The sequence below is a fragment of the Pteronotus mesoamericanus genome, unplaced genomic scaffold, assembly GCF_021234165.1.
Source record: "Pteronotus mesoamericanus isolate MK-2021 breed Mesoamerican mustached bat unplaced genomic scaffold, CSHL_Meso_final scaffold_85, whole genome shotgun sequence".
Classification (NCBI taxonomy): domain Eukaryota; kingdom Metazoa; phylum Chordata; class Mammalia; order Chiroptera; family Mormoopidae; genus Pteronotus; species Pteronotus mesoamericanus.
Window position 1 is genome coordinate 64565062 of NW_026555329.1, and position 27884 is coordinate 64592945.

The following is a 27884-nucleotide window of genomic DNA, read 5'->3' on the forward strand; positions in this document are numbered from 1 at the left end:
AATAATGATACAATCCTACATTTAAGGGGACCAGGTAAGAAAATTAAATGGTGATTAAGTTTAGCTTGATATCCTGAGAAACTTCCAGAACATCATGAATCCTGATTTGAAACCTAATACAGCATTCATAAAGAGATTACTTCTAAAGTTTAAAGGAGTAACTATGGAAGTTTCAAGCCCACTCACTAAACATAAGGCATCTTTTTCCAATGTAGCTGCCTGCACACATGATTCCAGACTTCAAAAAAAAAAAAAAAAGGGGGGGGTTGTAACCGAGGCAGTTAAAGCATGAGGCACTTGTTCCTAGCTTCAGGCTCATGGACTTGCCATTTACGTTCACACTCTATTTGTGTCCAGATGAATATGTACCACTAAGAAAGCACACAGGTTACCCTGGCTAGTTTGGCTCAGTGGATTGAGTGCCAGCCTGTAAACTGAAGGGTTGCCAGTTCAATTCCCAATCAGGGCACATGCAAGGGTTGCAGGTCAGCTCCCCAGTTAATGTTTCTCTCCCTTTCTCCCCCACCTTGTCCTCTCTTTAAAAATAAATAAAATCTAAAAAAAAATATTAAAAAGAGAAAGCACACAGGTCAAGTTGTTCGGGTTTAATGATTCCATGGTTTATGTTATTAACATTTGAACACATCATCACTTCTGTTCCATTAGGTCTGTGCATTGTTTGTAGTTTGTAGTTAGTCCAGGTCACCCAGCTTCCCAGTCTGAACATTTAATTAAAGTCTTCTGCACCCCAAACCCTCACAAAACAGAGCTCTATGACAAAATAACAGAAAGATACAGACTAGTCCAATGAGTGGCAAAGCGTTGGTCTTTAGGGTCCAAAGATTTCTAAAACCAGCGGGAGCAAGGCACAAACAGAGGAATTGGTACTGTTTGACCCTGACTCTTCTGAGTCCCTCCTTTCCTTAAGGGCTGAATTAATTTACTTATGCAACACCAAATGTAAGAAACCCCACAGGAGGAGAAGTTATAGTAACACCTGTGGGAAGATGAGGACTGTGGACTGAAACTCTGTTACCTCCCTAAGGAGTGGGCCCAACACCCTGGTGACAGTAACCCATGAACACTTTGCTTGTAGGGACGTGGGGATGTAGCCAGAATGCTGTCCACAGAGCAGCAAGTACCCACCTCAAGCCTTGCCTGAACTTCCACCATTTTCCTGTGAGGGTACCAGCAACCTCCTGGAATCTTCTGCAGCAAATCTTCCTTCTTTTCCCTATAAATCTGAGCAATTTCCTCGCATCCAAGAGGATCAGAGCTTCCTAACAGGACCCCTCCCTGTGAGAAGCTAGGATTTTCTTTGTCTTAATGGAAGTTCAACACTGAAGAAAAGATAGCAGTCATTCACTCGCACTCTCAGGACAGCCTTAAACAGGCCGGTTAAGGAAGGGACAAGTGTGAAAGGTGTATTATAACCCCATCCAAGCTAAAAGGAGGTCACTCAGGAAATCCTTAAAATCAAAATGGTCAAAATTGATGTGTTTCATCCAGATTGATTAGGTCAGACCCAGCCCTAACGAGACCAAGCCTCCCGCTTCTGGGACGAACTATTTCTTGGCCCTTTGGACTGGTGGACAATCTGTCACTATTTCAAACTTCCTGGTCCCTGTCCAGCCTGGATTTATGTCCCCAGATAATCGGGGCAGCAGTGGACCAGACTCAGATTGTGATGAGGAAGAAAACAGCTGGTTCTTGTGCGTGGTTAGAAATTAACTGAACTCCCTTTGGAGTCACACCTACTCCTAGCTCTCCGCTAGAAGCGTAATATTAAAACGAAAAGTCTTAACTCCAAATATTCTCCCCACTTCCCCAACTTTTGCACTTCTCAATCCTAACCTCTCCCCCAACTCCTTCTCACACACACACCCCAATAGAAAATGCTGTCCCAACACTTCCAGCATCTCTAGGGCACAAGGATAAAGTGGAATTAATGGCATTTGGCAGAAAATTCCACCCCACTTTGAAGACTCCTCCTAGTTCAGCACAGTGAAGAAAAAAATCATAAAGTGAGAAGAGGCAGTAGAAACCAGAGCCTGTCCCTTCCCACATAAGAGGCACAGAAATTTCAGGAGTTAGTGAAAATGGCATCATCTCTTGCCAGAAGGCCACCAGCTACCACCAGGTGGGAGCCGCATTATTACTTGTTTCTCCTCTGGACTGAAATGCAAGATAGTCAGGATAGCTGTGAGCGTCTGCTGGCGGCCCAGGCTGTCAGGCAAGGTCAGAAAGCGGTAGATGATGTTTTTGAGGTACTCCAGGTTGGCTCCCTCCCTGCTCTGGTCCCTGATGTTCTTCTCAATGTGGCTCTGCAGGACTCCAACCTCCTCCCGATGCCGCTCCTCCTCCTCCAGCAGCCGTTCCTGCAGCTGATGCACCTCCATCTCCAGCCTGTGTTTCTGCTTCCTCAGCAATGTGATCTCTACCTCCTTGCGGGCCAACTGCTCAGCATACAGGAAGAAAGTGGGCTCGTTGGCCGCAGCAAGTTCAAGTGCTTGGGTCAGATTATCTGGGGAAGCTGTGTCACCCGGGTCCCCAGGACCCCCACCACCCACAGGGCTTCTGCGTCCAGGCAGCACAGAAGACAAGGCCAGAGACCGCAGCTGCTCCAGCTCCAAGTCCTTCTCGGCCAGCACAGCCAGGGCACGGTCCCGCTGCTTGTGCAACTCCTCCTCCAGTTTCAGCGTGCGGTCCCTGAAGTCCAGCTGGCTCCGCTCCAGTTCCTGCCGGTGGTGATGCTGCAGCCGGGCCAGCTCCTGCTTCCAGTTCTCGGCCTCCTGCTGGTGCTGGCGCTCGAGCTCGTCACAGGACAGCCGCAGGGAGATATACTTCTCCTTCAGCTCTGCAAGTTGCTCCTGGGCTTCCTCCAGCTCCTTGGCCAGGTTACCGTCTTTGGTGTTCTTGCTCTTGAGGACAACCTGTGCTCTCATCTTGTACCTCTCAAACTCTTCCTTCAGCTGTTTCAACTCCTGTTGGTAGTAAAGCGCAGTCGCCTTCTCTCCATCGGCGGCCTCGGAGCTGGGCATTATCTCCAGGTCGCAGAGCTTCTCTACATCCAAGGTCACCTGGCTTTTCCTGGCTGCCACCTGCAATAGCCGCTTCAGCTTTTCCATCTTATCCTTCAGGACATTGACGTCCAGACTGGACTCTTCCGCGTGGCTGTCTAGAGGGGACCGGCTGGAGACTGCAAGAGCCAGCGTCTTGTTCTCCAGGTCCAGCTGCAGAACGCGCTCCTTCAGCTTCTGGATGGCCAGCTGGTCCTTCTGCTTGGCTTTCTCATAGGTGCCCAGCAGTTCCGACACCTCGGAGATTTGGTTCTCCAGGGCTGCCACCCTCTGCTCCTCCAGCTGAGATTGCTGGCGTAGTTGGTCCTCCATAAGGGCTGTCTGTAAAACAAGGGAAGAGTGATGCATCCAGAAAAGCCACAAAGCCCTATGGGAACCTTTCAGACAGCAAGAGAGGGAAGCAAAAGGATGGGGATTGACCTGACCGGAATGGAAACTGGGGATTTTTCTGTTGTCTTGGGAGCTAATAAAAGTCCCTGTATCCTGCTTCGGTTCTGCTCCCGGTCACAAGTTATACCAATCAATATTAAGAACATTTGTATATCTGCTTATATTCTGCTTCAGTGCTTCCACTTTCTTCTATCATACACTGAACTCACATATTAAATATGTTATCCTTATTTATCATGTACTCCCCCAAATCCTTTTAAGAAATCAGATGACATTCTTTTCCCCTTCTAATATTCTTGGAAAGTTCAAAACTGAGTTGGAGCTCTATACATTGAACGGGTATGCACTGAAAAATAGCATACCTTTAAAGAAAAGGCAAATACTGACTGAAAGTAATTACAAAGGTCATTTCTTCGGAGAAAATTCCCATTGCCCCCTACATAAAGGCATATACCTACAAGCAAACACACTACCTTTCTTGCATAGCTACTACAATACTGCTCTGCAGAGCACAGTGGGCAAGATGCCAATGCCCAGGGGCTCAGAGCCGTCTGGCTCCGACCTGGCCTGCACTCAGAAACTCCCCATCCTTTTGGAAGCGCACTCTGTAGATACTGTCAACACCACACAGAACAGGAATTCCCAGCACTCACAGATAAAAACTTTTTGAAAAGCATCAAAAACTGACAGAGCAGCCCTGGCCAAGTGGCAGCTGGCTGAAATGTCACCCATACACCAAAAGGTTGCAGGTTCAATCCCAGGTCAGGGCACATACCTTTAGGTTGTGGGTTAGATCTCCAGGAGGGGTGCATTTGGGAGGCAACTGATCGATGTTTCTCTCTCTCTCTTTCTCTCTGCCCGCCCCCCAAATCAAAACATACCCTCCAGTGAGGATTAAAAAAAAAAACCCAACCAAACTGACAGAGCAGCCATTTAGATCTAACTATCAAAAGAGACAAAAAAAGAAACCTTAATATTTTCCAGTTCAGGCTAAATGACTGTTTGAAGAAGATGAAGATAATTACCTTCCTCATTTCCTGTTGCAACTGAGACTGGAAATGGCTCTTAAGGCAGGCAGCCTCTTCCTGAAGCTCCTGCAGCCGGGGGTCTGGCCGATTCTTCTCACCGCGAAGAGCCTGCAGCTCACCTTTGAGCTCCTCCACCTCCTGGGTCAGCTGTTTGGTCTGCAGTTCAAACCCTTCCATCTGACCGGCGGCATAGGCCTGCCCCGCCAGGGCTTCTCGAGTCTCTTCTAACTGAAGCTCCAAGTTTTGGCGCTGGGTTCTCTCCTCCTGCAGCAGTTTCTGGAGCTCCCGCAGCATCAAGGCATGGTCGCTCTGCTCTTGGGCCCGATCGTGCTGTTGTGTGATAAGTCGGGCTTTGGTTTCTGCTATCTGCTCCTGCAGCTCCTTCAGTTCTCTCTCCAGACGGTCCCTCTCCTCCTCTGCCTTTTTACTGGCATCTTCTAGGTCCTGTTTCATCTTCTTCTTGTCAGCCAGGTAAGAAGCTTCCATGCGGGACTTCTCCTGGGTAACTGTGGCCAAAGAGCTAGTCAAAGTAGCCAACTGAGTCTTCAGCTGGTGCAGTCGTTTGTCCACCTCCCCACCTGCAGATGGGCCATCCCCACTGCTACTGCTAACACCGCTCTCCGAACCACTGGCCTCCTCGGACTTGAGAGGTGGTGGTCCACGGGCCAGTCTGTCATCTTCTGCCCCAAACTCACTCTTGGTGCTAGTGAGACTGGCCGTGGTATCCAAGCTCGTGGCGGTCCCAGTGCTATCCTCGCTGTTAGTGGAATATCGGTCATCCACGGAGTCAGGACAGGTGAGGCCTGGAGGCTGGACACTTGCGAGGCCCACATCTGCCTCGTGGGATACCGACAGCACCTTGATGCTGGCCTCTAGCGCCTCTTTCTCTTTCAGTAGGCTTTTATAGGCGCGGACCACATCCTTGAGACGTGCCTGGTACTGGGTGAGCTGCTGCTTCTGGGTCTCAATGGTCTCCAGCAGGTCCTTCTTGCTCGGTCCGCCCCCGAAATTCATCCCAAACTTCTCCATGAGGGTTCACAACTGGTCGTTCCACGTCAGCTTTCGGGGAGCCCGATAGTCGCGAAGACGCTGGCGGACGTGGTTGCCCCCGAGGCCGCACACCCGCTCCTCCCAGCTGTCCGAGGCCGACGCGGGGAGCCGGGGCAGCCTGGCAGAGCGCCCCGGGGACCCCGGCACGGAGGGCGGGGGCGGGTCCTAGCCTAGAGGCGGGGCGACGCCAGCACAAGAAGAGCTCACTTCCCGGCCTTGCCCGCGCTGCCCGGAGGCCGCTCCGCGTTCCCTGCTCCCACCGGCCACAGCAGCCCCGGCCGGCCCGGTGCCCCCTGTCCCCAAGGGTTTAAGCTAATCTCAGCGCCACCGCGACTTCCTAACTACAGCTGCCTGTCAAGGGCGCTTCCGGGTCCGCTGGAAGTGACGACAACATGACGCCACAGGCTCCGCCCCCAGTGGTCTCGGAGAGGACCGGACTAAGAGTAAGCCCGCGTGTAAGAGGTCACCTGTTGAGAATCTAGCGCGGCTGCAAGTCGACCACTCTCCGGAATAGCAGAGCCAGCACAAGTTGAGGACACGCTAGTGATGGTTTCGAGAGGTTCGCCTGAGCTTGCCCTCTGGCTACGAGCAGCAAGGGACAAGGGCGACGTCGCACTGAGTCCTCACCAAACATTCGAGAGTGACACGTCCCCATTATCAGTACCTTTGTCCGTAAAGGACAACAATTAAGACTCTCATTTTAGAAAACGGCAACCCTTTGTAGGACAGTGTTTGGCACGTAGTAGACGTATTAGAGCATCATAATTATTAGCACCCTTTCCGAGTCTGCTGAGTTGATTCAACAAATGTTTGTAGAGGGCGCCCTATAGCCAATATGTCTGTTCCAAGTGCGAACTATATTCCAGGCGCTTCACAAGTGGTTTACTATGTAGTCTTTACAATAATTCTGCTCAGTGGGTATTATTAGGTCTATTTTACAGATATGGTCCCTATTCGTAGTAAATATAATGTGCAGAGAAGTTAAGTGACATGCCCAAGGTCACGCAGTACAAGTTTAGGAAGTCTATGCAGATCAATCCCACTCTCAACATACCAAGTGCTGTGCCAAATGATCACCATGAAGAGACAAGGTCCTGTCCTCAGGGAACTCATATCCAGTGAGGAATCAGGCATGCAAATACAAGTCCTGCCACCATGCCAGTATGCATAAGTATATTTAAAGTAAAATGGTAGTTAGGAGGGAGGCCTATCTAGGGGAGGCAGAGAAGGCTCTCGGGGAAAAAATACTTCGGGATTTAAAGGATGAGGAGTGATTGCCTACCTAACTAGAGAGGAGAGAAACAACTATTCCAGGCAGAGGGAAAAGATTACAAGGACTCTTAGGGCATCAGGGAGCCTGGCTTACCTGGAAAGCATTGTGTCATCTCAAGGCAGTAGTTTAGGGGATGTGTGTGAAGGAGGTGGCAAAAACATGACACTGGCATAGTGGGTCGGGACCCAAATAAAGGCATTTAGATTTTGTCCTGTGTGATAACAAAACACTAAATTTTAATCCCAAGAGTGGCATTATCAAGACTTGTATGACTAAGTGGCAATACCAAAGGACAGAAGACCTGTGAGGAGGCTGCTGGTAATTCAATCATGGGAAGAGATGGTAGTGAAATAAGGCAGTGACAACAGGGATGAAAGAAAGAAGTTAGTAAAAGAGCTAAAGATGTAGAACTGACCTGACTTGTTCACCACTAGTTGTGTTATTATACTGAGACTCTTTTAAATGTACTCTTTGGCCTTGTAAAATCCTTCTTAGGAATACAAGTCTATCACTGAAGAAGTAAGTCATGCCCATCTACCTGGCGCCCAAAGTCTGTTGTTCTCTCTACAGGCTTTGCAGGACAGGATGGAGCAGGCTCTGGAGGTCTGTTCAGACCCAGTTTCTTAGAGCTCAGGTAACATCCAGCTGCATTATACAAAACATTCAGATACACTATCTCATCATCTTATTCTTCACCATAACCTCCTGAGATAGGGCAGGTATTAGTCTCTATTCATAGTTAAAAATGACAAGTTATGAGGATTGTTGAAGGCAAGGCCTCAAAAAAAAAAAAAGGCAGAACTGAGATATGAAGATATGAACCAGGAACAATGGCACATATGGGGATTCAATATTTGTTGAATAAATGAATGAGGTTCTCTGATTCCCAGCTCACCTCACCACCTCTAGTCCATAAACCGTTGCTCTTAGGTTACTGGGATCCAGAATAAGCAAACCACCTGCACTTGCTCCACTGAGCAACCTATCAGTCCAGTTCTACCCAGCAAGCATTTGTTAAGCAAAAGCCTGACATTGACCCGGTCTCTGCTATCTTACTACGTCCCCCTCAGACGCTGAGGGGGGAAATCACTGAAGTTCTTCGGATCTAAGGAATAAGATCCTCACAATATCCTGGAGAGGTGTGCACTTAAAATCTAGGCTTTAGGCCCGTGGCAAAGTGAGGAAGAAGCTTCAGAGAGGCTGCCTGGGTCCAGACGGAAAGGTATTTTGCTTCTAGGCCCATCGAGGCGAAGGCCGAGTTCTTTAGTATGAGGTAGGGTCTGCGACCGCGCCGCCCAGAGCTGGGAATTATCCACTGGTTCCGATGTTTCGGAATCTATGAAGCAGGCCTTTTAGGGAAACCGTGAAAGCCACCTAGCACTCGGGCATCTTCTTCCCTCACCTCTGGTGCACCCCTTTTGGGATTCTACGGTCCCTGAACCACCTACTATACTAGAAACCCCTCCCTGGGAGCTGAGGGAGCAAAAGGGAGGTCTAAGACACCTGCACGGAGCTTCAGCATCCATGAGAGGGTGGTGCACACGGTTGATGCTGCTAGTTACCCAGAGTTTAAATCGGAGCCCAGTGTGGGCTGCACGCCACAAACCAAAGCCCTCTGGCCAGCCACTGATGATGGGGATGGGAGCCGCTGTGGGGTGTGAAAAGCTTTCCTCGGCCCTGCTCGGGCTGCTGGTTTAGCAGCCACAAATGTGACAGGAGCGCTAGGAACGTGGGAAAATCCTGACCCTTTCCTCTTTGATAAAAAGCGGGCGGAGGACCCAGTCTGGCGGCGGGCTCAGCTTCAGTTTTTGCACGGGTCTGAGCCGCCGGGCGGGGCGGGGGCGGAGCTGGGGGCGGGACCCGGACGGGGGCGGGTCCGCAGTGACGTACAGCGGGCCGGGACGCGCGGAGGCGGTGGCGGTACCTCCTCCTCTTGCTGCCGAGCCCCATCCCCCCGCGGCCGGCCGGTTCCAGCCTGCACCCCGTGTCTGTGCCAGTGCCCCCTCCCCCGGGCCCCGCCATGGGCCTCACCGTGTCCGCGCTCTTTTCGCGGATCTTCGGGAAGAAGCAGATGCGGATCCTCATGGGTGAGGCAGATCGAGCGCGCGGCCCGGACAGGAGCTCCGGCCCCCGCGCAGCCCTCCCGCCCCCGCGTACCTCCCGCCCAGCTCACCAGATCTCTGATCCTGAGTCACCCACCTCCTAAACCCTGGGGCCGCTATTGTCGGGAGGGTTACAGTCTTCAGTGCCGCCCCCGGGGCCTGAGACCGGGAGCTGCGGGCCTGGGCGGGGTGACGCTCCCTCCGCCCTAGTCCGGCTGGTAAGAAGGGAGGATTCCGCCCTTGGAAACGACTTTTAAAAGGAGCGCGGCCCTCCTCCTGTGACCTGACACCCCCAGCCCTCTCCCGCCCCTCTTCTCCCGCTTTGGGGTCAGTAGTTGGCGCTCACCAACCAGACTACCCTCAAGGCCCGGAAGGTGGACAACCTCGCGCACCTGGAGGCACTCGGGCTCTCCGCCCCCGGCACTGTCAGCTGTCCTGGGCTCTCCCCTTTCCTGGTCCCTAGGGGGCTCCCTCACGCTCATCTCTGTCTCTATGCCCCTCTCCTTTGCAGTTGGCTTGGATGCAGCTGGCAAGACCACAATCCTGTACAAGCTGAAGTTGGGAGAGATTGTCACCACCATTCCCACCATTGGTGAGTCTGTAAGCAAGATTGGGAGGAGAAGGTGCAGGCGGCTGACCTCCTCGGGGTCTACTCCCCATTCTCCATCCAGTAGTGGGAGCTGACACCAGATACAGCTACCTGAGAAGTGGGTCACAGTATCTGTACGCGCTGGGTGGTGTTGAGGAGGGCTGGATGTCACCTAGCCCCGCCCCGTCTGTGGACTGCTGGTCCTCTGGGCTTCTGTTCCTTTGGGTTTTGATCACTGCCTTCTGGTTTTGTGTCCCTGCTGAATCCACGTAGTTTTAGCGCGGCCCTTCCTTTCTATACTTTTTTCTCATATTTTTCCCAATCATCTGCAGGATTCAATGTGGAAACAGTGGAATACAAGAACATCTGTTTCACAGTCTGGGACGTGGGAGGCCAGGACAAGATTCGGCCTCTGTGGAGGCACTACTTCCAGAACACTCAGGTGGGGGCGGGGGTATTTCCCCAACCCCAGGGGAGGTGGTGTTCAGGTTAGGAAGACCCAGATGTTGGCCAAGGCTGGGCCCCTGTGCTAGGAAAAAGCCTTACCCCCTTCAACCTTCCTTTTGTGAGCTTGCCTCTACTCATCCTTCAGCCACCTTTTGTGTGTTCTGGGAAGCAAGGTTCTGGGTCCGGAGCTCAGGCTGCCTTTGGCTCTCATCACATGTCTTTCCCTGTCCTCAGGCTTGTCTTTTAGCTAGATTTCTTGCCTGAGAGCAGAAGTTGTATCCTTTGCAGGGTGTCTCCAGTTTGTGCTAAGACGTCTGCAGAGCCTTAGTGGAAGTTTACTAGATGAAAAGGGTTTAGACACAGAAAGAGAAGGAGCCAGACTAAGGTACGTCCTGGGCGGGAGTGATTGCTTCTCCTTCCCTTCTGCCTTCCCCCCGCCCAGGGCCTCATTTTTGTGGTGGACAGTAATGACCGAGAGCGCGTCCAAGAATCTGCTGATGAACTCCAGAAGATGGTGAGCACTCAGGGCCCTGGGAACTGAGCCCTCAGGGTGGAGACAGAGACCTCCATCCTGGTATGAAGGTCAGGAAATGCCTCACAGGCCTCGAATGTGTGTTTCTCTTTGTGAACACAGATACAAAGAGACTCTCACCCTGTTTTGAACTTGGGTCAAGTAACAAGTATAGGACTTGAATATTCATGTCTTTTCATCTGGGGAGAGGGGAATATGTGGTGGAGAGAAATATCATCTTACGTTCTTGCTTTTGCATTTGTAAATGCTGTCATTTTGACTAGGGCATTTACTCAAATTTAAAAAAAAGGCCCTTTCTGAACTTAAGGCCAAGATGGCCGGCTGATTTATAACTCTGTGTCTTGTGTTCAGCAGTAGACTAGACAATACCATGTTTTTCCCACTAATACCAGAAGGTAGAAAAGGGAGTTCCCCTACATAGCAGGTAAGAGGGAGCCTTGGGACCCCATAGGATGCCAGATTCCATCCCCTTGGCCTCTCTCAGCTGCAGGAGGACGAGCTGCGGGATGCGGTGCTGCTGGTCTTTGCCAACAAGCAGGACATGCCCAATGCCATGCCCGTGAGCGAACTGACTGACAAGCTGGGCCTGCAGCACTTGCGCAGTCGCACGGTGAGAACCCTGCCTCTCCCAAGGGAGCCATAGACTGGGGAGGAAGTAAATGCATCCCCCGCCCCCCCCCACTTTATTCCCTGCTACTAACCTCTTTCTTCCCTTCTCCCCACAGTGGTATGTCCAGGCCACCTGTGCCACCCAGGGTACAGGCCTCTACGATGGGCTGGACTGGCTGTCCCATGAGCTCTCGAAGCGCTAACCAACCAGGGGCCGGCCCCTGCTGCCCAGAAGCTCCCGCGTGCATCTCCGGGATGACCAGACTCCCGGACTCCTCAGGCAGTGCCCTGCCCTTCTGCCCCACCTCCCGCAGACACAGGCCTCTGCTCCTGCCCCTCCTGCCTGCATGTTCTCTCTGTTGTTGGAGTTTGGAGCCTTGCTCTCTGGGCACAGAGGGGTCCACTCTGCTGCCTGCTGGGACCTGTGGAAGGGGCTTCCAGGGCTGAGGATCCTTCTTCTAGAGGAGGAGCAGGGACCTGGGTTTACTTTTGTTTTTTCCCATTTTGAGCATACCCTTGGGGCCAGGTGGGGAGGGCAGGTGAGGGCTCCGGGTGGTGCTATGAAATGGCACTGGATATTGAGTAATAAATTTGCTGTGGTTTGTACGTGGTGTTGTCTGTAACCTAGAAGGGGGGGCTGGGTAGTTGGGTGCAAAGAGACAATATAGCAGAGGCTCGAAGCCCCTAAGGCTCCAGGGCCAACCCCCACCTCCCCAAGCACACGCATGTGCATTGCTTCCTTCATCCTGCTCAACTTCTCTCTCCTTATTCTTAAGGCTGGAAGTACTTCAGGGGTTCCAGTGGAGGAAATGCTATTTCTCCAATTCCAAGGGGCCTTTGTGGAGGGTAACAGATAGGATCTACCTTAATGCTTCTGTAAACCATGTCACTCTCCTATCCGTCTCCTAGCTAGCTGCGGTTTTGAATGACTACTATGCATATTAAAATTTGAGGGGGAGGAAACATTCATTAAAAATAAGGGTCTTAAGGTACACTTGGGGGAAAAAAGTGATTCATCAAGTCTGGACTGAGAGCCAAGAAAACATATCTTTAAAAAGTCACCCAGCTGATTCTGTGGTATATTATAATGCCTTATTTCATAGAACATTGGTAGGGCTTTGGGGATGACAGTTCCTTGCTGTGCACCACTGAGACTTTCTACCTGGAAAGACACCTCCCCACCCCATCGATGGGGAATAGGAATCAGGACTGTGGGCTGTTTTCCAAGCCGGGTTTACTCTGCCCACTTCCTTTTGCATCCCAGCAAAGTTGAAACAAAACCCACCATCACCGCCATTATTTCTTTTTGCCATTCTCTCTTCTTTCATGTCAGTTTCTCCAGGTTGTGGGCTGGTTTTCTCCATGAGCTGTGTATGAAGTGAGTTCCAGAGGCTAATGGTGGGCAGAGACTTCTTGGGGGTCTGGGCTGGTGTTCTCAGAGGCAGCACTGGCTGCACAGGGGCAGCGCAGCTGGGGATTATGACGGCACTTGGGACTTTCCCCTCTTAGCCATTCTCTTCACCCCGCTCCTGAGCCAGCCTTTCCTAATCACTATGAGTCATTTGATCCTTGCTGGTATCTATCTAGAGTATCCTCCCCTTCCCTGAAAAGTACCTTCTGAGATATTCTGGCCTCATCCTCTCAAGGGCCATAAAAATTAATCGATTTTTCTTTGATATTATGCACTCCAGAAACACTTGAACCTCAAGGGAGCCAGGTAGAACCCACTTCATGGGAGGAAAAAGGATGACTTCTATCCTCTGATTAAAAAGAGAGACAGACGTGAAGCAGGGGAGGGACTTGCCTGAAGTCACAGGTGGTCACTAGCACAAGCTGAAATTCTGATTCTCAGTCTTAGCCCACCTATTGAGGGGGCGGTATGCGGGCCTAATGCTGGGGAGGCCTGCGCCCACCTCTTCTGATGCTGAGCCAGTGTCCTTGCCCCACTATGGCGGGATAAGGGGCAGCTGTCACAGTCACAATGCTCCCGGGTCACAGAGGTGCTGGGCCCTAGTCAGCCTCTGCCTGGAAAGTTCCCTCTGGGAACATCTTCCGGTGGGTACTTCGGGCCTGATTCTGGGCCCTTATGGCCTTTGGAACCTCACCACTGGGGGGAAGGCTGGGCCGGACGGAGTCATCCCCTGCAGTGCCGGCCCCATGGATGACATGGAGTGGACACAACGGCGGCCCAAGCCAGAGGACCTAAGGGTTGGGCTCATCAGCTGGGCAGGATCCTACCTCACTTATGAGCCATATAAGAATACAGTCACCGCTACTGCAAAGGGTTTGGGCCGGAGACAGGTAACAGAGTAAACCTGTACTGGAACCAGTTTTCCCAGTGACTACGCTCTCCTGTGGGGCAGGGAGCAGGGTGGCGGGGAGAGTGCACTCTCAAGCTAATCACTTTCCTGGCCTCTGCCATTTCTAGGTCAAGACCCTTCCACCCCAGCCTCTTGCCCACAGGTCTCCATTGCTCCACCTCCCCCTCTCTAAACCTGTTCCAGGAGGTGAAGCCTCAGCCCTGGCTTTGCTCCCTTGTCTTGCTCTGGCTGTCCCCTTCCCTCCAGTCCAGCTCAGAGTGGTTGCATCATCACAAAGAAGAGAGGTGGAGAGCTCAGGCTGCAAGGCCGCACTGCGGGCCTCTGGAAGTTAAACCAGTGGAGTTCCTGCAAAGCCTGTCTTTCCGTTCTGGCTGTAGTTCGGGAATGGGGTACTCAAGAAGCCCTAAGAGAGTGGGTTCTCATTTTAGTGCAGGATGTAGGCTCCTCTGGGGTGGTACTGCAGAGTGAGACACTAGTGAGGTCCTCTTGCTTATAACAGGATTCATCACAGCCAAAGCAAACAATTGTATCTCAGCTGTCCGTGCTAACTTCGTCCCTGAGCCCGAGCCTGCCTGTAAGAGGTCTTGCTTTTCTGCTGCCCTGTCGGGGAGGTGGGCAGGAGGACGAAAGGGCTGGCTGAGTGTGCTGTCCAGGGGCAACAGTGAGAGAGAAAGAAGTAGGACTTAAACCAAAGCATTTCTTTAAAAATTAGATATTGAAGAAAGCGGTCAAGGAAGAGAGGGAGGCTTACCTTTCAGTAGCTGGAGGAGGTGGGCATTGATAACTTCTCCTGGGATACTGAGAAGCCCAATGGCTCCAGTGCCCGAGGTGCCAAGGGATCTTTTGATTGAATGAGGATGTGGAGAAGCCAACAGCAAGAAGGCCCGTGTGGACGGAAAGTTGGTTGGTCTCCATGAAGGCGCTGGCTTTAGGACTCCTTGGTCTAGTCACTTGGCAGGACTGATTTCCTTCTTCTCCCTCCCAATACCTCCAGACCTGGGAAATCCTGGTCAGCAATGAGCATGACACACAGGCCGTGGTACGACTAAGGGGCTTGCAGGGCCTCTACCTCCTGTGTGAGGCAGATGGCTCTCTGTGCTATGACCGGCCAAGGACCAGCCACCACGGATGCTTCCTACTCCGTTTCCACCGCAACGGCAAGTGGACTCTCCAGTGCATAATCAGTGGTCGTTATCTGGAGTCTGATGGCCAGGACGTGTTCTGCAACTCCCGGGTCCTCTCAGCTTATCACATGTGGACCCCCCGGCCAGCCCTGCATGTCCACGTGATCCTCTATAGCCCCCTCAACCACTGCTATGCCAGAGCCGACCCCACTGTGGGTCGTGTCTGGGTGGACGCACCAGTTCCCTGCCTGGGGGAATGTGGATTCCTGTTACATTTCCAAGATGGATGCTACCACCTGGAGACCTCGACACACTGCTTCTTGTCCCACTTAGACCGGCTGGTCTCCCAACCCTCAACACAGACTGCTTTTCACATGCAAGTGCGGCCTGGAGGGCTCGTGGCACTGAGCGATGGAGAAGGAGGCATGCTGTACGCACAGGGCCCACGCCTGCTCCTGGGCCTGGGCTCCAGTCCCCACAGGGGCGAGGAGTGGTTCATCCTACAGCGTTGCCCCACCTGGGTCAGCCTCAGGGCAAGGACACGGAAGTTCCTCTCTGTCATCTACGGCAAGTGCTGGGTCCAGCGCAACCATGGAGCATGGAGGGAAGAAGGGAGGGAGGGCTAGCTGCTGAACAGAGGAAAATGTGTTTGGGGTCAGTGAGGATTTTTGAACCTGCTTATAAGGAAGATCTAGGGGTCCCAAGAGCATCTCTATGCCATGGAGAAGGGCAATAAAGCAGGGGTATGGGCTTTAAGGGAAAGTGGCTTGGGTCTTCTCCAGGCTACTATGGTTCAATAGAAGGTGATGCAGGTCGAGGAGGGAAAGCAGAGGGAACCCCAGCATAAAGCATGGAGGAGGGGCTGAGACTGAGGGTGAGAACAGACTCAGACTTATTATGACATGTTTTTCCTCTGCAGATGTTGAGGTATATGCTGCCTCTGAGCACTTAACTTCAATGTCATTGTTCCAGTTTGAAAGTGATAATGAGAGCCCCGCTTTGCAGCTTCGTTCAGCCAATGGTTGCTACCTAGCCCAGGTAAGACCTTGGCTTTCTGAGCAAGAGAACCGTTGAGTTCTCTCCCTATAGACATGCTTCTCTTTCTTCAAGGCAGATGACCATATGGTGAGGGGAATCGAGGAGGCCCTTGTCAATAAACATTCATTTTTACCCAATGGGCCTATTTGCATCCAATGGGGCCTCTTTTTTTTTTATCAACTTTATTGAGGCATAACTTATAAACAATAAAATACATCCATGTTAAGTGTGTAATTCAACACATTTTGACAAATGTATACACCTACAACCATTTAACAAGTTAGAGACTATTCCCACCACTACAGAAGTTCCCTCTTGCCCCTTTCCAGCAAGTTCTCTCCGCCCTTGCCCTTCCCCCTACTGCTCATAAGTGTTCTGCCACTGTGGATTACATTTAGATTTCTCTACTCCAGAATTTCATATAATTGGAATCATATAGTATTACGGTATGTATGCTTCTTTCACTCAGCATAATGTATTTGAATTCATCTACAATGTTGCATGTATCAGTAGTTTATTCCTTCTTATCATTAAGTAATATTTCATAATACTATAATATTAGTATTATAGTATTATGCATAATACTAGTAATATTGCATAAATACAAACATAATCTGCTTATCCATTCCCTTGTTAATTACTTGAGTTGTTTCCAATTTGGGCTCTTATGAATAAAGTTGCTACAAACATTTATGCATGAGTCTTTTTGTGGGCCTATTTTTTTCAATTATCCTGGGAAAATACCTAAGATTGCAAGTACTGATAAGAGTGTGTTTAACTTTTAATATGTCAAATAGATTTCTAAAGTGACTCTGTGTACCATTTTATATTCTCAGCAGCCATGTATGAGAATTCAACACTTGGTATTGTCTTTTTAATTTTAGCCATCCTAATGGGTATGTAATGACACTTTATTATAGCTTTAATTTACATTCTCTTATAATTGATAATTTATGAGCATCTTTACATGTGCTTATTGAGCATTTGTATATTTATTCTGTGAGGTGTCTGTTCAAATTTTTTGCCTATTTGTTATTCGGTTGTTGGTCTTATTAAATAATAAGAGTTTCCTATATGTTCTAAAGTCAAGTCTTTAGCCAAATATATGTATTGTAAATATTTTCTCCCAATCTCTGGCTTGTCTTTTCATTTGCTTAACAGTGTCTTTTGAGTAGCAAGTTTTAAATTTAATGAAGTCCAATATCTCCATTTTATAAATGATGAGTGGGTTGTTTTTATGTTGGTTTTTTTGTTTTTGTTTTGGTCCCAAGAAATCATTGCCTACCCCAAAGTGGCAAAGAATTTTTCGCTCATTCTCTTTTAGATGCTTTATATTTTAGGGTTTACTTTTATATCTAAGATCCATTTTGAAATGATTTTGGAGTCTGAACCCAGGTTTGTTTCGCTCCACTTGGATGTCCGGTTCCCTTTCTGATACTGGGCTCTGAGATACAGCACAGACTGGGCAAGTGAGAGAGCTGAGGTCACAGCATGTTTTCCCAAAAGACCTGAAAGCATAAGGGATACCCTGGGAGAACGAAAAAGGCTGGAGGGTGGGATGTAGGGAAAGGGGATCTAAGATTAAAAATGATGGAAAGAAAGCTATTTTCATTCCTTGCTTCCCTTTTCTGTTCCCAACATTATCTCCAGCGGCGCCACAGGGCGGTGCTGGCAAATGGGCACCCGCTGGAGTCTGACACCTTCTTCCGCATGCACTGGAATTGTGGCAGGATCATCCTGCAGTCTCCCAACGGACGCTTCTTGGGTATCGCGCCCAACAGCCTGCTGATGGCCAGTGCCACCATCCCAGGTGAGATAAGCAGCCCCCTGCCAGCTTACCCCAAGTTAGAGGTGCTTTCAAGGGAGCTGGGATATGTCGGAACAAGCACTGGAATTGGGATCATTACAATGGGGGTGATGTCCAGTCTGCCTTCCTCACAGGATTATCATGAGGGTTAAATAGATTCACACATCTCAAAGGAAGGGAGAATAATTAAAACTTGTAAGTGCTTTCACAAACATTTCAAAGCACCTAGCATATGACCTCGCACACTAAACGTAGGTGTTCACTAAATGTTAAAATATCGACAAAGCCTCCTGTAATCAGTGAACCTCTTTCTTGTTTTCATCTGAGAAGCACCTAGAGGCAGCCCACCCCAGATAACGCCTTCCTATTTCTTTCAGGCCCAAATGAGGAATTTGGGATCCGATTAGCCAACCGCCCCTTCCTCATATTGCGAGGTCGGTATGGATATGTGGGCCTCTCTCCAGAACGCGACCTCATGCAGTGCAACATGGATCAGCCCAACTGCATTCACCTGCTGCCCTGCCGCCAGGGCATCTACCACTTCCAGGGTGAGTGGCCCCTCATGCTTCCCCTCAGCTCACAGTCTAGTCCCCCCTGAGCCCCAATCCAGACACCAGGGCCTGCTACTCAGGGCCTGTTCATCATAGAAGGAAACACAGAATTTCCGTTAGTTTTCACGCTTCAAGGACCCCAGAGCAGGTTGGCAGAACAGAGACCAATCCTCCTGTTTTTCCACATAGGGATCTGCCAACGCACCTGGGGTGGGGCGGCCAGGGAGGGTGGCATGTCTCCTGGGAACCCCCTCAGAGGCTGCATTGCTGGAGGACGCCCTTCCGGAACGGCCCACCAACCAGAGCTCTTCCCTCCCCAGCACAGGGTGGATCCTTCTGGTCAATAACATCCTTTGGCACCTTTCGTCCTTGGGGAAAGTTTGCCCTCAACTTCTGTATCGAGCTTCAGGGGAGCAACTTGCTCACAGTGCTGGCACCCAATGGCTTCTACATGCGATCCGACCGAAGCGGCACCCTGTTGGCAGACAGCGAGTACATTACCAAAGAGTGTATTTGGGAATTTTAGGTAAGGTACAGAGGGTAAGGACCTGGCATGAGGGAGCAGGAGCTGAGGGGCAAGAGAAGGGAGAGAGGGGTGTGGCATGTGAGAATAAGACTAAAATGCACCGTGGGCTGACTTCTGTCCCACAACCTGATCAACTCCCGATAAATACAGTGGCACCTCGGTACTCGTCGCTTAATTCATTCTGGGGCTCATGATGAGTGCTGAAACCTACAAATACCTAACGCTGAAGCATTTTCTCTTGCCGGGTGGCCTTGTGACTCATACAAGTTCTAGCAAGTGCGAGGAGTCCCGAGCAAACACCCAGTGCTGAAACTTTCTTTTTTTCTCATCAAAATGTGAGGAGTACAGTGTTTGACATGTTCTGAAGCCGACAGGCACTGAGGCATGACTGCATTCCAAATCTGTGCCTTTCCTCTGGGGGCTTCCAACCCTGGATGTGCTGGGCAGAGGAGGAGAAATCGGATCTAGGTTCCCCTGCTTATGCCGCACATAATAGTACGTGCAAGCAAGCCTGCGGGGGACACGATGCGGTGTACTTGTGTATCTGTGTCTCTTAATTAAGATGCAGTTTCGCACTTGCCATCCTCTCCGCTTGACCTCTGCTGCTACTGAGGTGCTGATGGCTCCTAGCTATTTATCTGCAGCTTTGACCCTTCTTCTGAACTATAACCTCATCTCTTTCTAACTTTCTGATTGACAACTGACCTGACTTCATCCCACCATCCCTTCGAAATCAGCCCCCTCACTATCCGCTCCGAAAGGTAATTATTTCCGCCCTCCCCCTGGTCGTCCAGGGCATTGCCGTCCTCGCAGAGCTCAGGCTCCAGACCGTCTCGCCGCCTCTCCTTCCTCCCACTCGTTCCCTTCACCAAAACCCCTGAAAATTCTTGGCTACCCTCTTAACAACCCCTCTCTAGGGTTAGCGCCTTCTTAATCACCATTACTCCCCGCGATTCCAGGCTTTTCACCAAAAGCTGGCACTGCAACAAGGGCTTTCCAGCAGCGCTCGCCACCGCCGGGGCCGTCCCCACCTGATCCGCTCTCCGCGCCAGGTTCTCTTTCCTAAAATGCCGCCTCCCTGCGGTCACTCCCTGGGCACACAGCTCTCCAGGGCGGGCCCCTCACTGCTCCTGGGCCTTTCCCTTTGCAATCCGCCTCTTGCTTGGCTTGGAAAGTGATGAAGAGGTTGTACTGTAGAAAGAGCTTTGGTTTTGATATCGTACAGACCTGGAACCGAGACCTAGAAAGGCTTGGTCTTTGGGGAAATTCCTTTAACACTTCTAAACCTTGGCTTTCTTATCTGTAAAATGGGATTAATATCTACTTCGTAGGATGGTGTGAAGGTTAAATGACAATATGAACCTAGCTACAGACCCCTCAATATGTGTTTGCTCCTTTCCTCCATTTTCTACCAGTTTTCTACACAAAACTCTTACTATGGCCAAACTGGGAAAAATAAAATGAAATTCCACTGAATGTGTTTTCTGATCTATTCCATGAAGGGCTTGGATTGAACTAAATTTCTCAGGCTCCTTGCAGGTCTGACATTCTAGTGGATAGTGTATTGTAGTGGGTAAGAGCTCACTTCTGGACTCAGGACTGGGTGGCAATTAGATGTTTATCAGCTAAATCTCTTTGACCTTTGGCAAATTAACTTTCATGGGTGAAATGGGAATATAGTATTTATCTCGTAGGATTGTTGTGTTACCTGAGATAATGATGGTACGATGCTTATTAAGCAGTCCAACACCTAGTACACTTCACGTAGTAAATCTTACCTGTTGACTGCAGTCTCCCTAAGAACTCTGATGGTATTTCTGCACCATTAATTGGATTTTTTTTTAAAAAGCAGTAATTTCGACTGCTTTTTTTCTATAAATTAACTTCACCTGTCCCCGTGATTCTCTCATGAAGAAAGCGACAAATCACTTTATTCTCTCTTTTCCCATGGGGTGTTACAGGTTTTTCCCTAAAAGCCAGAGATCAGCAAATGACTGACTGAAGGTTTCTATTTCCTCTTTCCCCTCCAGGTCAGTGGGATGCCACCTACCGAAATCCAGTTCCTCCAAGAGAAACTACTACACTAAACAGAACAGAAACTCCAGAGTCAGGATCCGTGAGAAGAATATCTGTTACACAACTTTTCCTACCCAGTTTAGCAAAACATCTGTTTCAAACAATACATCAAAAAAGGCCACCCCCAAGACCTTGGTGTGCATCTTACTCAGTACAAAGTAGGGGTCTCAATGGTGCGGGGGTGGGGGTAAGGTTGGGACTGAGGCCCCAGGCCAGTCTGAGTTCTAGCCAGAAGAGGGGAAGCCAAATGGTAACTAGAAGATCAATGGCTCTTCCGTGGATCCTCCCCACCTCCACGGAAACCACCAGATTTTTCCCAGTGATACCATGAGGAGTTAACCTTGCCCTGAATCCAGGATTCTGAATGAAGGATTCAGAATCCAGATATGACTAATTGTCCTTTGGTCTAGAAAGAATGAAGGATTATTAATCCTACGGGCACAAGATAATGGTAATAATACCTTATGCCTATATAGCTTACGCCCTCACCACCACTCCATCACCCCCGAAGTTTACCAATCATCCCACCTTATTACCTTTGGCCCAGTCAGTTGGGCACAACAGGTACTTTCGCCATCACGGCCCACCTTTTACAGGGAGCTGGGTCCCATCCCATGACTGAGACCCCTGGCTCAATTCTTTAATTAGAGAGGACTCTAATGTCCCCTCCTCTTTCCATCAAAACATAGCTTCCAAAGTGACTGTCTTGCACTGTCTTCATAACATTGCTGTTTATCTGCTTGCCATCTGCCCTATTAATGTTTTTATTGACATAGACTCTTAAGTACATTTATTTATAAGGAATATTTTAATCACTATCATAAAATGGAAGACCAGAATTGCTTGCCATAAACAGAAACTGACCATAAAAATAAATACAATGCAAACAAAGTAATGTTATCAATCCTAGTTAGAGTTTTCTGTTCCCTGCTCAAGGCTCAGAACCTGAGGCTCCCCCTTCCCTCTGTTTAAAAAAAAAAAAAAAAAGATTAACAGCTGTTACAGAGGTATTAAAAAGTAGGACTAAAATGAAGAATTTCTCTTTGATGCAATCAAAATCGAAAGGGAGGTGAAAGGGACTTATTTTCTCATTTCTGACTCAGTATTATTTAAAGCAGCATCCACGCTTTTTTAGAGCACCTCCTTTCCTGGAGCACGTTAAGAACAGGCCACAGATAAGGAACAGAACACAGTCTTCAGAGAGATAGGAAGTTGTAGGTCATTGAACTCAGCATCTCTCAACATTCCATAAGTATATATCCACACTCAGATGGGCAGACATGCATGTGCACAGGGACACATACACACATCCTTTCTCTCTTATGCCCTGTTCCTCAAAAGTGGCCATCCGTTCTCCACTTGATGTGCTCAGCCATGGGGTCTCAGCTGACAGCTTCTTCCACTGCTGATGTCGGTTCTGTCACTGAAGTGAATGGCTTATTCTCAGATGGTGCTATGCAGATTGTCACCCGACAAAGCCTCGCCCACTTCCCCAGGCAGCCTGTCCAGCAGGCCTCCAGCCAGAGGGTACTGAAGGCAGGGCAGGGACAGGGTACGCTCTGTTACCCTTGGGAGTGCGTTCTAGAGCTGTGCTGCCCCCTTAGAACGTCCTGTGCAGATGAAAATGTTTACTGTCCAGTACGGTGGCCTCAGGCCACATGTGACTATTGGGCATTTGATATACGGCTAGTGCGAGTGAGAAGCTGAATTATTCACTGTATTTAACTTTAATTAAATTTTAATGGCCACATGTGGTTGGTGGCTACTTGCTGAACAGCATAGTTCTAAGAGTGTCCGATGATAAAGAGACCTCTTGAAGGAACACTTCCCGACTGGTACCTGGAGTAAACAATGATGTCCCCGCTCTGCCACCCTTTTGCATCCTCGTTCTACCTCTGCCCTTGAAAAGGGGAAGAGTTTGGAGGGATAATTCCATCCTCCACCCCAACTACCCCCTTTGTCCCATATCCTTTTTTTCCCCTCCATCCCAAGGCTTCCCAGGAGGAGCCTAGAGATTTCTCTCCAGGAAACAACATTGAGCCAATTGGGAACTGACTGCCAAGAAGCAGCAAGCAAACATGCCCCAGGACCATGTATAAAGGGACAGCAGAATATGAAAATGACATTCCCATTGTTTGCTACTATGCAAAATAAAATTACACATTCATTAAAGAATTAATGTCTATGTTTTTAGATTAAGGAATGACTGAAAATTTTCTCAGATGTGATAGTGGTGGTGTGGTTATATAAGAAAAGTTTCTTATTTTTTGGAGATGGATGCTGGAAGACTTAGGGGTGATGTGCTATGATGTGTTATCAGTGTGTGTGTGTGTGCATATGTGTGGGTATATGAGCACTCAAATACCAAGATAGATACATACATACATATGTAGATGGGTAGATAGCTAGATAAATACATATATATACATGGATGCATATACAGTTACATAAATACATTAGCTATGATTGATACATACATACATAGGGCAAACTTTATAATTGTTAAATATAAGGGTGGGAGTATGAGTGCTCATAGGAAAAACATAAAAGACAACAGGAACTGCTGCTAATTTAAAATGTTTTTATTCCTGCCAAGCAGGGGCCTTTTAAGACCACTGTGAGAATGGGTGGGCATGGCTCCTCCAGCCCCTCAAAACAGGTAATACCATGGAGGGGCAGCAGGGCAGGACCAGGCAAGGTCTGCAGGTGAGGAAGAGACGCAGGTAGGAGGACGGAGCGGTGGTGTGCTTGCGCAGGCCGGCCTTAGGCCATCCCCACCCCGCCTTCTCTCCATTCTGGCCCTCCGCCTTCCTCACAGGCCTTGCAGTGGGGGGGAGCCAAGCCAGAGCAGGGCCTGAGGGGCACCAAGACTGTCGCGGGGGGCAGTGGAAGGGAGGCCAAGGACGGCAGAGCAGGACTGAATCCAGGGGGCTCGGCTGTGGGGGGCAGGCAGCCTGCAGGGACAAAGAGAGGGTGAGCTTGGGCGTGCCGCTGCCGCTGCAGACCCCGGTTCTCACTCACCTCCTGGTCCCACCCCTGTGTCCTGCTATGGCTGTCAGTGGCACTACAGACTCAGGGGACACCAGCCTCCCCAGCTCTGTGGGCCATGGAAGGAGTGAGAAAAGCTGCATTGCGTTTCCTCTGTGACCTTGTTACCGGAGACCCACGTCCTCCTGTGGAGCCAGCCGACATTCCCCACTCCCTGCAGGAGTGAAGCGTGGCCTGGATTCTTACCCCAGCAGGGCTTGAGGCAGGCATGGGGTGGGGTGTCCCTCAGACACCTGTCTGGTGCTGTCCCCCAGCACAGCTGATAACAGGAGGGACCCAGGGATTCCGGAACAGGCAGGGCCGCTGTGGTCACACTGCCAGGGGACTGCTAGAAAAAAACAAGAGGGCACCCTGAGCTGCCAGCAATGCCTTCTGTTTAGCAGGACTGGGACCCCGGGGCTGCCCGCACCCCAGACTGTATACTACACAACTCCAGAGGGTGCAAATCACTTAGCGGACTATGAGAATGGCACTTTCTGGAAGTGTGCTCTGTGAGACCCTGGGAGAATCATGAAATTTATCTCAGGCCTTCGCTGGGAATGGGAGAGGTGGTGGGCCCCTCAGTCTTCCGACTTCATAAACCCCCCTCCTTTCCTGGATACCTGTGCAGAGACGATCCCTGGGGAAGCACTCGGTACAGTCAGACCCGGAGAAGTACCTACAAGGTGAGGGTGGATCCACTCAGAGGGAGGAACCAGGGTCCAAGGAGGGGAGGGTGGCAGTGAGAAGCCGGGAGTTCCAAGAAAAGGCAGCATCTTCCGGCAGGGGTGAGAGAAGATGGATGCTGCAGCCTTAAACTGGCAGAGCCTCGGGAGACTAGGGAAGAAGGATTACATCCCAGGGATGGTAAACGGAAGACAGTGCAGCCCTGAAGAGCAGCAACTACATGTGCCCAGCATCGACCACAGGGCCTGGCACACGGGAGGTGCCAAGTAAACGTTAGGTGGGTGGATGGATGGCAGAGAGGAAGGGAGGGCCCTGGCCAGGCGGCCAGGCGGCGGGAACACCAAGACTGCGGGTCAATTTCCAGTCAGGGCACATGTATGAAGCCACCGATGACAAATACATGTCTGTCTCTCTGTCTGTTTTTCTTTCTCTCAGATAAAAAGCAAATTAAAGAAGGAAGGATAGGTGGGTGGATGGACGGCTGGCTGGCTGGCTGGACACACAGAGAAATTACCTGGAAGCTGCATTTCCCACTTGAGCTTCTCTTGTCGGCGCCACTTGGCTCTTCGGTTAGAAAACCAGACCTTGGAAGGGCAGAAACAAAGTAGCTGGCTGCTCTCAGCACCTGTTCCTGGCCTGGGCTCAGAGCACAGACCCTTTCTGAGACCTGGTATCTTCCCTTCCCGCTCTGGCCTCTGCTCTCTGTCCCCTTTCTCAACTCAAAGGTCTCAAGTCAGGAGGAGAGGAAACCAATCAGCAGAAGGGAAACAAGGAAGGTCGTGTCTCTAATTTCTGCTCCAAATATATTTGTTTCAGCCTTCCTGCCCCCTTCTCTGCCTCACCAGAACCCAAAGCCTTCCTGGCACAGACCCTGTCCTTGTGGTCTGTGCGCATTATGTGGCAGAGCTCACTCACCCTCACCGTATCTTCGGGCAAAGAGGTAGAAGCTGCCAGCTTTCCACGGGCCGCTGCATCAGGATACTGCCCACGCTGGAATGCTGCAGAGATGGGCGCTCACAGCAAGGGTGTGGGGCGAGGAGCGAGGCATGGTCTCCCCCTCCGGCCCCACTCCCCGCTTGCTACCACCCTAAACTACCCTTATCCACAAGACAGGACCACCAGAGCCCCCACCTCTCAACCACTGCCCGCAGGCCTCAGGGCCGCTGCGTCCATGTGTCACACAGAGCAGCCCCTGACCCACGGTCCGCCCCAGCACCGGCACCTTTCTCCAGCGCCTCGGTTTGACCTGGGGAGAAGATTGTCCGATTCCGGTGGCCAGTCCCTGGATGGTGGCCTCGAGGAGCCTCAGAGCCACTGTGGGGAGTGCGAGGAACTGGAGCCAAAAAGGCTGAAAAGGGAGACAATGGTTGGTGTGGTTTGTGATGGTTGTTCCTCTGGTCAGATGGGGTCCCCGAGGCCCTGGGTCTATGGACAGGGGACAGCAAGGGTATAAGAGCAGAGCTGCGCTGGGGGGTGGGGTGCGTCCACAGTTACTTGGAGGTCACTGCAGAGGCACCTGGTAGGAAGCATGCTCTATGCCACGGCACTCTGCATGCTCTGTGTTCAGGGGGAAATAGCAGCAAAGTTGGCCCAGGTTTGCATGACCCCACGGGTCATGAAAAGTACTCTGAGAAGCTGTGCATGAGGCAGAGGAAGGGTGAGAAGGCCCAGTTCTGCCTCTTCCTCAGCAGATCCTGTGAACCTAGGGGCTAAGGACCTGGGTTCTGTTCTGGGAACTGCCAACAATGAGCTAGTGACCTTGGGGAAGTCATTTCCTTTCTCTGAGCCTAAATTTTCTTCTGCCAGGAGAGAATAAGACTGTAAAATGCTTAGGGTTGGCTCTGATCATCCGTGAGGACAACTCAAAAACCCACCTGGCGGTCTGAGCTGTGCCCAGGGCAGTCTCTGTTCCTCCTGCAGCGTCCGCAGGACTCGGTTGATGGAAGAGACCTGGCCGGGGGTCAGGGTGTTGAGTGGGGAGGTGGTACAGATCCAGAGTGGTATCCTGGGGATATTTCCCAGTATCCTTTCTCGCCTTCTGCCCCTGCCCACAGTTGGTAAAGGCAGCCTTTTCTCTTTCCCTGTGCTTGCTTCTTCTCACCTGTCTCACCACCACTACTTTTCCGAAGACAGCCCGGAGCCCTGCCTAATAAGGAGGGGCCTTCACCCTAGACAACCTGTTAGCCAGCCCCAGGGTCGGGAGAGGAGGACACTTACACTGGGAGTCTTGTCCTGGGTGCAAAACCCTTCAGCACAGAGCTGGCGTTGGATCTCCCAGGCAAAGAGGGCTGGGCACTCACCCTTCAGCTGGGCAATTCGAGCCACCACAGGGGGTGTGGCCAGACGCGGCTTGCTTCCCCCAATCCCCTTGGGCTCCAAGACACCAGTGCGATAGTAACGCCCTAGGATCTTGCTCACACAGCCATTAGATACCTGGGTCAGGTGAGAAGCAGGGACAGGTAAGGCATAATGAGCAGAGGGTGAGTGTACCTGGGACATAGGGTGGCTATAAGTGAGACATACTTAGAGTCTGTAACAGCCTCAGACTTGCCTTAAGAGAGGCCACTTTTCCCTGCTTCTTGTCCCCATCCCTGGGTGAAAGTCCCAGCGCGCTACCTTAAGGCTCCGTGAGATGTCACAGGGCCGCATCCCACTGACTGCCAGCTGCACAATCTGCTGGCGGGTGTCCAGGGGCAGGGGCCGACCATTCACAAAGAGCCCCCCGAGCTGATTCACACTGCTGATGCCTGGGCATGAGAAGGAAGCATACACATGCCACGTCTCCCCTCTCCCCGGCCCGCCCGTGGCATGAGGGACCCTCCAGCCTGGCTTCCCACCACAGAGAAAGCCCTCCCCGCAGAGGACTGCTCCCCTTCTCCTCACAGGGTCCTGCGAACATGCCACTTTCTTTGGGAGCTGGCTCACGGGTGAGCGTTTGCTCTGTGACCACGTGCACGGACCCTCGTGATCTCAGGGAAGCGATGGGGCAGGGTGGGGTGACAACAAAGCTTCGCCAGAACCCTGGTCAAGGGCAGGTGAAATCACAGGGACGGGAGCAAAGCCCGGAGAAATCCCCTCCCTGCTCTGTTCTTCCCCCTCCCCCCAGGCACCCTACCATCCTGCGGCATGCTCCAGGCTGGCCTCTTCGCAGAAGGGCAGGAACTGGGAAGGGAGTTGCTCCTGGATCTCCTTCCTCAGTCTCAGGGCTAGGCCTGCAATAGTGAACATTCAGGGGTGATTTGGGTGAAGATTCTTGCTTAATATGGTCTTGGGATATAGTATATTGTGATAGAGGGCCAGGTTTCTAAAATTTTCTGGTAGGTTAGCTAAGAAAATTCAAATTTTCTACTTAAACCCTCCTGTGGTGAAGTAAAACATCACAGGGCTAGCAGAGGACCGACTCTTTCTGGATGTCCTGACAAGGGCCTGGGAGGGCAAGAGGCTCCCATTGCTCACATGTCCATCGGAAGAGGTCGGGGAGGTGGAAAGGGATGATGCCTCCCGATGTTTAGGCTTTCCTCTTCCCAAACACACAAACAGCCTTCTCGGCCGTGGGTAATGCACTTGGGACAGGGCTCCTTCTTCCTAAGCTCAGGCTCGACAGGGTCAAAAGCCACACTTAGGATA

The 27884-nt window shown here is 50.8% G+C and overlaps 4 protein-coding genes across 4 annotated transcripts; 2 read left to right on the top strand and 2 right to left on the bottom strand.

Moving 5' to 3' along the window:
• Positions 1-584: 584 nt before the first annotated feature.
• On the bottom strand, positions 585-5900 carry GCC1 (GRIP and coiled-coil domain containing 1). The gene is made up of 2 exons (XM_054564000.1): positions 4496-5900; positions 585-3401 (listed from the first exon to the last, which is right to left on the bottom strand). The coding sequence occupies exons 1-2, from the start codon at positions 5525-5527 to the stop codon at positions 2106-2108; spliced, it is 2328 nt and encodes a 775-aa protein (XP_054419975.1). The 5' UTR covers positions 5528-5900; the 3' UTR covers positions 585-2105.
• A 2810-nt stretch (positions 5901-8710) lies between these two features.
• ARF5 (ADP ribosylation factor 5) lies at positions 8711-11691 on the top strand. The gene is made up of 6 exons (XM_054564573.1): positions 8711-8908; positions 9435-9515; positions 9845-9954; positions 10402-10473; positions 10976-11101; positions 11217-11691. The coding sequence occupies exons 1-6, from the start codon at positions 8842-8844 to the stop codon at positions 11301-11303; spliced, it is 543 nt and encodes a 180-aa protein (XP_054420548.1). The 5' UTR covers positions 8711-8841; the 3' UTR covers positions 11304-11691.
• A 1566-nt stretch (positions 11692-13257) lies between these two features.
• FSCN3 (fascin actin-bundling protein 3) lies at positions 13258-18467 on the top strand. Its single transcript, XM_054564133.1, has 6 exons — positions 13258-13401; positions 14416-15112; positions 15465-15583; positions 17234-17393; positions 17768-17938; positions 18262-18467. The coding sequence occupies exons 1-6, from the start codon at positions 13258-13260 to the stop codon at positions 18465-18467; spliced, it is 1497 nt and encodes a 498-aa protein (XP_054420108.1).
• A 4888-nt stretch (positions 18468-23355) lies between these two features.
• On the bottom strand, positions 23356-27385 carry PAX4 (paired box 4). The gene is given in 12 exon segments (XM_054564215.1): positions 23356-23424; positions 23426-23492; positions 23774-23919; positions 24194-24249; positions 24772-24841; positions 25173-25255; positions 25480-25605; positions 26132-26207; positions 26475-26690; positions 26874-27004; positions 27141-27278; positions 27373-27385. Coding segments are annotated over 12 exon segments (1191 nt in total).
• Positions 27386-27884: the final 499 nt, after the last annotated feature.

What these genes read in the sequence shown, in the direction of transcription:
- GCC1 (XM_054564000.1), bottom strand. Translation starts at nt 5,527, where the DNA reads ATGGAGAAGTTTGGGATGAATTTCGGGGGCGGACCGAGCAAGAAGGAC. An exon ending in TGCAACAGGAAATGAGGAAG is followed by an intron (nt 3,402 to 4,495) that starts GTAATTATCTTC and finishes CTTGTTTTACAG; the next exon opens with ACAGCCCTTATGGAGGACCA.
- ARF5 (XM_054564573.1), top strand. Translation starts at nt 8,842, where the DNA reads ATGGGCCTCACCGTGTCCGCGCTCTTTTCGCGGATCTTCGGGAAGAAG. An exon ending in CACCACCATTCCCACCATTG is followed by an intron (nt 9,516 to 9,844) that starts GTGAGTCTGTAA and finishes AATCATCTGCAG; the next exon opens with GATTCAATGTGGAAACAGTG. An exon ending in AGCACTTGCGCAGTCGCACG is followed by an intron (nt 11,102 to 11,216) that starts GTGAGAACCCTG and finishes TTCTCCCCACAG; the next exon opens with TGGTATGTCCAGGCCACCTG.
- FSCN3 (XM_054564133.1), top strand. Translation starts at nt 13,258, where the DNA reads ATGGATGACATGGAGTGGACACAACGGCGGCCCAAGCCAGAGGACCTA. An exon ending in AGGGTTTGGGCCGGAGACAG is followed by an intron (nt 13,402 to 14,415) that starts GTAACAGAGTAA and finishes CAATACCTCCAG; the next exon opens with ACCTGGGAAATCCTGGTCAG. An exon ending in GTTCCTCTCTGTCATCTACG is followed by an intron (nt 15,113 to 15,464) that starts GCAAGTGCTGGG and finishes TTTCCTCTGCAG; the next exon opens with ATGTTGAGGTATATGCTGCC.